Raw genomic sequence first — 11,669 nt, forward strand, 5'->3', positions numbered from 1 at the left:
GGCGTTAACATGTTCTCATGCACAGTAGAAATGTAAATGGGATGTCCTGCTCATAAGTGTGCCTGAACTGCAACGGGGAACAGCTGCTTTTTCTTTCCTCTTCCTTACTATCGTCATTTCTCCTCTACTTCTTAATGTATGTTTGTCACTCTGTTGTGACCCGCTATTTCCGGGGTTCCTTGATAGTCGAAGCAGACTTTGTGCTTTTGAAGCTAGGGTGGTGAGCAGAGTAAGCATGATTCCCTGTATGGACTTCTCTGTTGACTTCCACCCTTGGCGCTCTTATGAACTTATGCAGTTGCTAGCGCCGAAAAAAAACCTGTACTAAAACTAAAAAGATATAGTTTTGTATGGTCGATAGACATAGAGGTAGTAGATTGCCTTAGCACTACCCCCCCCCCCCCTTTTTTTGCAGTTCTTGACTTCCTTAATATGCTCCAAAGGTGAGACTGGAAAGTGTAAGGCTGTGTCTTAGTATTTTACAGGTGTGATAGGAATCTTTATATTTTTATTTTTATTGTAAGGTTTATTTTGAATTTAACCCGGTCGACGGCCAAACGGCCTAGTCTTCTACTTCTACGATTTTCAACCACCATGGAATCGTGTACGTACGCAACATGCACTCGGGACCTGTTAGATGTGTGGTTCTTATCCGCGAAGACGAGGTGCTCGATCTTACTTTTTTACCTACGTTAAGATCAGGGGTTTAAGAAGGGGATTAAGTGAGTGAGTGGGGCAATTGTGCTAAATGATAGGTTTAAGTGCGTCCCTTATTTTAGGAAACTTGGCGAGATGTCTCTTCCGGTCGATCTAATCTTCCGCTGCGTCGGCTATTGTGTGAAAAGGACAAAAGTGTCGGCTCCGTGGGGTAAGTGTGCTATCTCGTCCACTGTGAAGTGCTTTGGCTGAGTTGGGACAAGAACCTGGTGGAGATGAGTTTCTATCTGCTTGAAGGGGTTTGAGTGTGTGTTTGCCTGTGTGTGTGTGAGATAGAGAGGGAGAGAGAGAGAGAGTGAGAGAGAGAGATACGAAGTGTTTGTGTGTGTGTGTGAAACAGTGTGTGTGTATGTGTGTGCGTGTGCGTGCGCGCTGATGCGTGTAGTCGTGACGGACTGACAGAAACTTTAAAGGGTGATTGCATGATTCTTTCAAACTGAGAACCAAGACGATTGGCCGAGACGCCTAGCTGACCCTGCGTTGCACATTATAATGTCATCAAACAACTCTGATAATTTTTTAATGTGTTTTTTTACAGCGCCCCATGTCTGGTAGTTGTTTTTGTTTTTGGGAGTTTTTTTCGGGTTTGTTGGTTTGATTTGTTGTTTGTTTTGTTTAGGGTTTGCTTGTTGTTGGGTTGTTTTGTTTTTGTTTGTTATGCTGGGGGGTGTCTTTTTTTTTCTTCCCTTGTTGTGATATGTCTTTGTCATGTTGTATTTTGTCTGCCCTGTGTGTCTGGCTTTTGGTGAATAACATTTTGTTGCTTTGTCACTTCAATGACTCGGAGAGGAGGACATTTTTTCGAATCCTGAGCGAAGAAAATTGAACTTTGATTGTTCGAAGAGGTTTCATGGCTCTCCCTTCACCTGCAAAGTTCGTTCATGTAGGAGCTGTTTTAAAAATCGAAGGGCTAGTTGCTCAAACGATCTTACCAAACCACACTTGTTCTGGTATATCAAAACGTGCCCTTTATTCGTTTGTGCGCGCCCTTGTACATAATGATATGTACGTGTCTGTTAAGCGTTTTGCGACTAGCCAGGGGTGTACATAATTATAGTTTAGCTGCCGTTTTTATAGATGCCTTGTTGTCAGAAGCTGTGACCTCATGATTCATTGTCTTCTTCCGTGTGGGCGTTGTTACCACGTTAAGGTGCGGGGGCTCTCGTGGCCTAGAGGTTAAGGTGTTGGCCTCTCATTCAAAAGGTCCGGGGTTCGAATCCGGGTTACGACCGAAAAATTTTCTTCTCTAAATTTGTCTCCTTTCACCTCATTTCCTGCCCTCATGTTGTTTCCTCTTTCTGTCCGCACCCCCTCACCTCCTTTGCCCCTTCCTCTGGGCTCCTGATTCTTTCTGCATCCTTTCTACTGCTACTCCTTGGCTTCTTCTTACTGCTGTCTTTCAGCACACCCCTGATCTTCTGGTAGGAAAGATCTACACCTAGCCTTCTCGGACAAGGGCGAAAAATCTCGGAGGGCCCGTGTGCAAGTTGCGCACGTTAAAGATCCCTTGGTGGTCTAAAATCGATAAGAGTAGGCTTCGGCCGCCACCCGGGCAAAATTCAAAATTTCCGACCAACTGAAAATATTAGGTGTGTCCCGCGCGCTCATATGACCTTATGCAGTTTCGAGCGCCGTAAAACACTTTACAAAATCAAACAAACAAAACACGTTAAGGTGACCCTTATTTCGGTAACTCCATTTTTAACCTTTTGCTTACTCCTTGTTTTGACCCTTTCTCTAGTGTATTTATGTATGAGTGTAAAGTGCGTCTAAACTCTGTTAGGTCAACCAAGAGGCCGGACAGCCGAGATGACTCACTGCTCATAAGAGTATGTGTAAGTGTGTTTGTGCGGGTATGTGTGTGTGTGTGTGTGTGTGTGTGTGTGTGTGTGTGTGTGTGTGTGTGTGTGTGAACGTTGCCCAAGGAAGGGGGGGGCACTGTTTGTGTTAAAACCATGTGGTTATGTGCACTTGCTCACGCGCTGATGTGTGTGGAAAAGCCAGGGCACTCGGAGTCCCCGTGGCGAATGATGTCAAGCTGTATCGCCCTCACTGTCACATGCCGTACTCATGGCGGGGTCGTGTTCCGTTTCAGAACAATGAGTGGCCGCTTTCTGTGTGTGTGTGTCTGTGTGTGTGTGTGTGTGTGTGTGTGTGTGTGTGTGTGTGTGTGTGTGAGTGTGTGTGTGTGTGTGTGTGTGTGTTAAGATCATAATTTAGGGAGCGGGCTTCGACCTTGCCTGCCTGTCAGGGCCAACCCAGGCTGAAAGGCCCAGCAGAAAGACCGAGATACTGCACAAACCCCCCACCCTTACATGAACAGAACGTGGGTCTTCTGTGTGTGACGGCGAAACACCTCACCGCTACTCCACAGGCATCGTTTATGTGGGCGTAAAACATTTAGATGAAAATAAGCCACAGTGTAAAGTATTACGTGTCTGTACACTAAGCTTTTGCGGGTGGTTGGCGGGTGCTCTGGTGTGGCTTGCTCCTTCTTGCTGGTGTGGCTTGCTCCTATCAAACATCTATCATCCTGATCTTTCCTTCTTGGGTGTGTGTTTTTTCTTTACTCTTTTGTCTGTCCCCGTAGAATGATGCAAATTTAGAAGGCCAAATTATGCACCAAAAAAAGCAAAATTATGCAAGTTACCGTAACACCATTCGCGACATGTTTTGCACTTTTTCAATGCGAAGTTTCATGATTTTCGTGTTTTATGTACAGAAAAATTGAAATTGGAACATATCAGTATCAGTAATTTGTTGTGTATTTGGAAAAGAAAACAATACACATCAGTTTTAAAAAAAAAAAAAAAAATTTTAAAATAACCAAAAATATAATCTCTGCAACTTTCAGCTGTAGATCTAGATCTTTAAAGGAAAGAAAAATGCTTTAAAAAAAGAAGGATATCTGGACCTCTGATGCAGGCACATTACTAAAACCAGTTACTCCGGTCAAACATGAAACATCAGCAGACATGAGAACAACAACTTTTGATGGATTGAAAAATTGAACATGCTCAAGGAACAAAACCCCAACCCATAACCAAGATCTTCTAACAAGGGAAATAACCAACTTTTCACTTAAATGAGACTTATTACGGTGATTACGTCCCTTTAGTCACATGGCGAGGCGTGAATTGTTTTGTGAAAAAAAAAAAAAACGGGGAAAAACGCGGAGAATCTAAAATTATGCAAATATGCAGAATTACACGAAAAAAAACGCGGCTGCACAATCGCATAATACTACAGGGACAGTTTTGTTTACTTTACTTTTACTTTTATCCGCCGCTTATTCCCTTTTGGGCGTCGCGGGAAGAAAGAGACGTCTCTCTGCCACTAGCCGGAGAGCTTGGATCAGGGGATGCCTGAGTTGTTAGTGTGTCCCTGACTCCATCTTTCCAGGTCTTTTTCGGCCGCCCTCTAGCATTGTTGTCATTGATTTTTTTTTTATAGGCACGTTGTGCTGGATGGTGTGTTGGTAATGGTATGAGATGTCCGAACCTTTTGATTCTTTGTTGTTGGATGTGATGCATGACATCATTGTGCCCTTCATTTCTCTGACTATACTGAATTTCTGGTTTTGTCTCGCCTGGTCTTGTTTACTGCTTTTCTAAGACCTTGCATTTCACATGTTGGAATTCTTTGCTCCAATGTCTTGTTCGTGGTCCATGTTTGGCATTGATAGGTCCTCTTTTGGAACAACTCTAATCCTCGACTATTATATGGCCTAATTGTGCTGCAAACAAGCACTCTCCACATTTCCCTATCCTGGGCTAGTCGCTTGATGTCATTACACGTCTTTCCACTTTTGTGTTCATCCATTTCCGTGACTCTTCTCCAGGTTTCACGTAATGTTCCTCTTGATCTTTTACCCTGTGGGTTCCAATCTAACACTTTCCTTTTATGCAGCTGCTTGACTTCCTCAAAGTGTGTCCAATCCTTTGCCAGCACCTTTTTCCCACCTCATCTCTGGCTGGGCTCTGTCTCATTCTTAATACTTCCTCTTTGGTGATTCTGTCTGTTACATCTGATCCTCAGTAACTTCCTTAGACACTTGTTCAAGAAAACCTGGATCCTCTTTATGTACGTTAAACTCTTACTAAAACAAATTTAAACGAATTTTTCTTCTTAATTTAAAAAAATCTTATTTGTTTCCTCTGGTCTCGTTCTAGCTGTCATGCGGTGGGGAACTCCCGGGCCCTCGGCACTCCCACTGCCTCAGCTTCTGGTGTGGTCAAGTCGTTCTGACCGGAGGCCTGGACGCCAGCCACACACCGGTCGGGGCGGTGCATGTTCTGGACCTGACCACTATGACCTGGCGGACGATGGATCTTCAGGGCAGCCTGTATCCAAGGTTTGTTTGTTGTTTCTTTTTTTAAGCGTTTCACCGCGCTTGCTACACAATTAGGTCATATAAGTGGCGGAAGATTAGAGGTGTCACGAGAGAGTAACAAACACAAAAAAGGAGGAGAGATGAGGATGATAGTATTGATAGGTGTTTGATAGGAAAGAAGGAGCAATCCACACCAGCACACCCGTTAACCACCCACCCCAAGGTTTGCCAGATTGTCACTATGGACAATTTTGAGTTTGAGTAATTGGAAGCACATCGAGGCAGATAGACAGAAACAATAGAGGAAAATATAAGAAATAGGACTGACCGGTGATGCTCTTTTGAGATTGAGTAAATAGAAGCACGTCATCACAATATCGGTCATACAGTGCAAAGAAAAAGCAAGACAGGTGACAGAAACAACATTTTGTACGGTCTTCCATTGCTTTTGCAAGTGCATTCTCTTTGGTACTGACAGTATTAGCCATTTTGATAGATATATTATAAACATAGATATAGTGGTGGCGTCGTTGTGGTGCTCATATGAACTTATGCAGTTGCGAGCGTTGTAAAACTTCTACTTAAACTAAGTAGTGGCGTCCAAAAGAAACTTGAAAATGTAATCTCCCTATCATCATGTTAAAACGTTGTACTTCCCACTCATGTAACATACCAATTTAAAGCTAAATAAAGTCTACATCATCTGACACATTAATATCACTGACTGTTGTGTCTTTAGGCCATTTCCAAAGGGGGAACATTTCTCGTTCAAGCACAGTAGAATTGTAAATGGGCTGATTCATCATGTCATGCTCATAACTGTGCCTGATCTACAACAGGGAGCTGCTGCTTTTTCTTTCCTAATCCTTACTACAGTAGTCTCCGCCTAAGATCCCAGTGCTCGGGAGAAAGGAAATGCGGGATCTTAGGCGAACCGGGATCATAATCGACGAACCCAGGGAAGAATCTATGGTGACCCATGCTAAGGCTCGCAATCGATAAAATGGTCTCCCTCTACTCTAAAATGAACTGACGTGTCCGCTTGGTGGATTTATGACGTATGGCGAGCAAAGAGTGGTTAACCTTGATGGCCTATCACAGTGCATAGTGGGATGAGGCGCGCCGTTTTCACATATTATCCTATCATGAGTCTCAAGATCTACGCTTATCCAGTTGCCCTTCCCCCTTACCTGTCGAAAATTTATAGCTTTCCATCTCTAACCAAGCCCCCCTCCCCCCCAAACCGCCTTTGTTGTTACACACCATTATGTTGTGAACACACCAATTAAAATTCAGTCTGTCTCGCAAATTCGGGAGTAGAGACAACTTCTGCAATGGTCAGGGAAGAGTGTTCAATGTGATCCCGCCTGGAGCGAACGTGTAGACCCTACCCACCCAGCGAGTGATGTAAGTTTAGGGGGAGAGCTCAGGTGTGAGTGCGATGTTCGAGGAAAACAAACGTGTCAGTCAGTTCACACCCCGGTGTGATCCCGTCTGTGGCAAACATTTATCGCTTCATCGAGTTTTACAACGTGTATGTGATCACATTCACACTAGTGGCTGATCTTCGACGCGACGGACAGTTTATTGATCTCAACTTTTCACTCTTGGTTGATCGGCTGTCCCGCCCGGGTTTTTGTTCCGCAAATTATGAACTGAAATGTGGGATTTTAGCAGAAGGTAGACCTTCAGAGTGAATCAGAGCGGGATCTTAGGGGTGACTTTTGTATAGTAAAAATTCTGTTTTCTTAAAACAGCAGGATCTTAAGCGAACCGGGATCGTAAGCGGTGGGATCTTAGGCGGAGACTACTGTATTGTCATTTTTCCTCTACTTCTTTTGTATGTTTGTCACTCTCTTGTGACCTGATATTTCCGAGGTGCCTTGATAGTCAAAGCAGACTTTGTGCTGTTGAAGCTAGAGAGGTGAGCAGAATAAGTCTGATATCCTTTAAAGACTTCTCTGTTGACACCCACCCCTTGGCGCTCATATGACCTTATGCAGTTGCGAGCGCAGTAAAACCCTCTACTATAAAAAAAACCAACCAAAAAAACATTAATATTTCAAGTATGTTAAGTCACTTGAGCCTGAGCTATATTTCGCCCAACAACCATTGCAGCCTCTCACCTTTCGGGTATATTGAATCGATTGCCGCAAAAAGACTGTAGAAGTTATTATAATGGGAAAAAATGCAACAAAAGAAAAAAAGGAATGTTCTCACAGAAAAAGAAAACTGAATATAAATTGTCCGCATAGTTTTTATTTTATGGATATTTTGAAATGGCAATGTCTTGGGATTCCGCCAATGTTTTTTGCGTCCAATTTATAATAAAATCATCTAACACAATGCGAGGGTTACTGGCTTACTCCATTACGGGTAAAAAAAATGTATCACACATAACTTCACCAAATTTTTTTATGAAACGAAACCAGTGTGTCAACTGTTGGCTCTCGGCTTCTCTTTGCTTTTAACCAAAAGACACTGGATATATCCATCAATAAAATACATCCTGTAAATACTCAGGATTGGGCCACTGGACAGGCACGCGTCCCGTAAATACACGAGAATAGACTTGAGTGAGTTAAGAGACACCTGAGATATGGTCACTCAAAACTGACCTTAAAAAATCAGGCTTGGCAAAATTGTGCAATGTCAAAGAAATGTAAAATTGTTTTTGCTCGTGCTTTGAGGAGCATCAATATTGACAGAATGGACATAAATTGCATATTCAGTTAATGGAGGATTTTGTCTCTGCAATGAACAATATTTTATTTCATTAATTTCAAATAAGACAGAAAACAGAGCAATCACAAATACCAGGCAAAGCTGGAACTTAACATTAGATGTGCTCATTGTTTTTTGCTTAGGAGCCACTGGTTTTGTATAGGGCGCAAACCCTTTTGAGCATCGGCTCTATTAAATTTTGAACATAATTATCTGTCATTTCATCCCAAATGTCACAGACAGTTGCAAACAAAGGGTCTGAATTGGGAGCAAAGTCGATTTTCTTCAGCAATTGTTTCATGGGCCTTCCCATACCTGTAGGATTCATATCAGGACTATTGACTGGAGTCTGGTGACCACTCTAGAGCTGATAATATGATTTAGTTTCCCAAGAATTGTCTAGTGGCATTGGCCATGTGAGAAAGTGCTTTGCCATGTGTGAAGATGTCTGCTCGAATGACACCATGACAAAACTTAGGATAAGACATGACGTTCCAGCACTTGTGCAATGTAGCCCACCATTGCCCCCCCATGCCAAGCCATCCAAAACCATGGCAGTTTCGTTCCCTCTGCTCTTCACTGACTGATGACTAGTCCCAATCTTACTAACACTGCCCATATTCAAAAAAAGGTTTCGTGCTCCTAATAAAAAAACAGTATCATACTAATGAGTATTCTTTGAATTGGTATGCTGCATGAGTGGGTAGTGCAAGGCTTTATCACAATGAATGGGTGATTACATTTTCAAGTTGTTTTTTACGCCTCTGTTATTATAATATAGGCTAATATAATCTTATATAATCTAATCCAATACAATATAATATAATATAACATAATATAATACAATATAGATAAATGTTATTTGTAAAAAAGATATAATATAAAGAAATATAATATGGTATGGTATGATATATGATATGATATAAACATAGCTCATCAAAATATTGTGTATTTCTCTCTGTCTCATTTTCATTGTAGATATTCCCACACTGCTCATGTGTCTGGGGATAACATGATCCTTGTGGGTGGAGTTAACCTACATCACCCGCCTCCCGGAGTCGGTGTGCTCTGTCTCAAGACAAGAGTTGCTCAAGAATTTTCTCTTCCAGTAAGTTTTATCTTGATACAGAGTTAATGCCTGAGCAAATGAATGGTCTGAGACCTGCAGAGATTTATGAACTGCCAATGTATCCTTGTGTGTGCCATGTGTAAGTTGTAATAGTTCAGGTGTTGCAGTCACTGTGAAGGAAATGAGGATCTTGTTCTTATTATTCTGTTGAATGTTGATTAGTACGTATGCATTCATTGATCTCATGGGACTATCTGATTGCTCTGAAAGTGGTCTTTGTGGACTTCAGAAGGTGAGGCTGAACAGGCACATGTGAGAACAGTAGTTGCTCCTGCTCTGAATTTGGACAAAAACTGATCTTGGAATGTGTGGCTTCTGCTAGGTGTTTCCTCTTTGCCTCTTTTCCTCAAACTGCCCGTGCTGCAATTTTCAAGTTTTGAGAGTAATGTATGCCTTCGTGCAAATATATTCAAGGCAGCTGCCTTAAAGTAGGTATCCAAATTGACACCCAAGGCTTCTGCAGTCTTTTCTTGCCAATATTTTGTACTCTAGATGCTGTCTGCCTTTGGGGTACTCTCCTTTTGCCAGTTTTATATGGAGATTTTCAGTAATCGATAGTATCATATTGTGCTGGGTCAGTTAAAAGGCTGAAATCCATGAGTACCCTGCGACAGTTACTCACCCAGCTGAGCACTTTATAAAACATTTGCACGGACAATTAATAAAGGAGTTCACTACTACCACTACTACATGCCTACCATAAAGATCAAGTCTCCATGTTGATTTGATCTCACGAATTAAATCTCAGTCACTGCTTGCAGCCATCTAAATAAGACAGTATTTAGCTGTGGTCAACTCGTTCTGGATGTCTGTGCACTCCGTAGAACTTTGAAAAATCTTTCAGCTTAATACTTGTGGATATCATTTGTCTTCCAGTGAGCTTTTACTCTTTTTTATTCATTGTGAAGCTTATAAAAATACTTTGTTTATTCCTCAGAAACAGAAGAAAGACAGCCTGCTTATGTTCCACCGCCACAGCTCACTTCAAACGAATCCTGATCAAGTGATAGTGTTCGGTGGTGGGGGCAACTGCTTTTCCTTCGGTACACACCTGAACAGAACTCCTGTTATGCTAGATATTTCACAGTGTCTTTCCCTCAAGGAATAGAGTCATGGACAAGCTAAAGCAATGGTTCAAGCTTCTAAAATTCCAGCTGTCAGAACCAGGGGTCATGTACTCGAAAAGTACATGAAATCAGATTAAGAAGTAGTGTGTCAGCAGTGGGTCTCATTAGCTTAAAGGTAAAGTTCTCTCTTGTTGTGTCAAAATGCCCGTTCCGAAACAGGGTTATAACGGGGGGTTTTCCCTGTTCCAGAGTCGTGATCTTTGGGCAAGTAAGATAGCACATCAATCAGACCTATGGCGCAATAGTTGTCATCATTCTGACATCATGGGCCAATCACACCTGCTCCAACTTAACTTAAATGATGTACACAAATCGCATTGGGCTAATTAATTACCTGTCAACTATATGCTTCCAAACTTAGCACTCAGTCATTTCCATTTTTACTGCAACAACCAACTGAGTGCTTTTACCCTTCTCCCGTTTTTCTACAAAGTTCACTTTGTTTGTTATATCAGGTATACACCTCACCCAGCAATGAATGATATGGAAGAAGGATGATATTTTGTCAGGAACGGAAGGTGCTTTCGGTGCAAGTGTGCTTACTGCAGGGTGCTGTTGTGTATCTGGGTTTGCGTATACGTGAGCTGTGTTCGAGGGTATTTAAGTGTACACTTGTTTCTTTCTGTTTGCTTGTGTGTTGTGTACATGTGTAGCTGTATGTGTAGTCCATGTGCATGTGTAACTGTATTTGTCTGTGTGTGTGTGTGTGTATGTGTGTGGGATTAGAGGGTTGGGAGCCACGTCTATGGTCTATCAACAACTTTGAAAAAACCAGTCGTTTTGGAAATAGTTTTCAAATAATAAAATTTCACCTTCGAGTATTTCAGGCAGTTGTTAAGCATTTTTTTTTCACTGTGCCACAGTCTTCTTGCGTTTATTTGTTGCTATTATCAGCACATTTCTTATTTCTGCCATTATTTTTTTAGCAAATGAGACGGACTAGGCAACTTGTTTGCCTTGTCCATAAAATGTCAGTTACTCTTGGGCGCACTTAAAGATGGATATTCTATATTTCTGTTTCTTCATACTAGCTTCTGGGTTCATCATCATCATGAACTGTGAAATGAAACAATCATGGTTTGCCACCTATTTCTGTGCTTGGATGCACTTTTAAGAAAAACCTTTATATTGTCTTAGTCTTTCTCCCTCTCCCATCTGTTCAAGTTCTCTAGCAAGTTGTTCTGGATCTACTCTAGTGCTTTTGCCTGCAATTTTTCCAATGAAAACAAAATGTTCATGGCATTTATGTGTATATCGGTGTCCCAGAAACTACATTTGTGTGCCTGCCGGTCAATATCAGTGATGTGAAAGAAATTTAAAAACTGAATTAACATTACTATAAAAAAACTATCACCTTTTCCGTACAATTTAAATAAGAATGAAGTAAATATGACGATATTTGACGAAAATACAAAACTATTATTTGTGCGAGGTGAGGAAACATGAAAAGGAGAAAATGGCCTTCGGAGTTGAGCAGCATGTTTCCTTAGCAATGAGGGTCTTAGAATTGAGATATATAGGGACTTGAAATTTAGCAGTCACCTTTGCTATACCACTACAAGGTAACATACAAAATTTGAAAACTCTTCATTAACAGAAAAAACTTATGGACAAAACAACATTTTCTCGAGAATGGACT

The 11,669-nt window shown here is 41.6% G+C and overlaps 1 protein-coding gene across 1 annotated transcript in view; it reads left to right on the top strand.

Moving 5' to 3' along the window:
- LOC101845412 (tRNA wybutosine-synthesizing protein 4) overlaps positions 1-11,369 on the top strand; it is a 43,789-nt gene extending 32,420 nt beyond the window's left edge. Inside the window, exons 14-16 of the mRNA XM_005103675.3 lie at positions 4,890-5,071; positions 8,753-8,882; positions 9,841-11,369. Of these exons, the coding sequence (XP_005103732.1) occupies positions 4,890-5,071; positions 8,753-8,882; positions 9,841-10,011 (483 nt within the window). The 3' untranslated portion in view covers positions 10,012-11,369. The remainder of the gene's footprint in view (positions 1-4,889; positions 5,072-8,752; positions 8,883-9,840) is intronic.
- The last annotated feature ends 300 nt before the right edge of the window (positions 11,370-11,669 follow it).

Source organism: Aplysia californica, unplaced genomic scaffold, assembly GCF_000002075.1.
Source record: "Aplysia californica isolate F4 #8 unplaced genomic scaffold, AplCal3.0 scaffold00386, whole genome shotgun sequence".
In the NCBI taxonomy this organism is placed as follows: Eukaryota; Metazoa; Mollusca; class Gastropoda; order Aplysiida; family Aplysiidae; genus Aplysia; species Aplysia californica.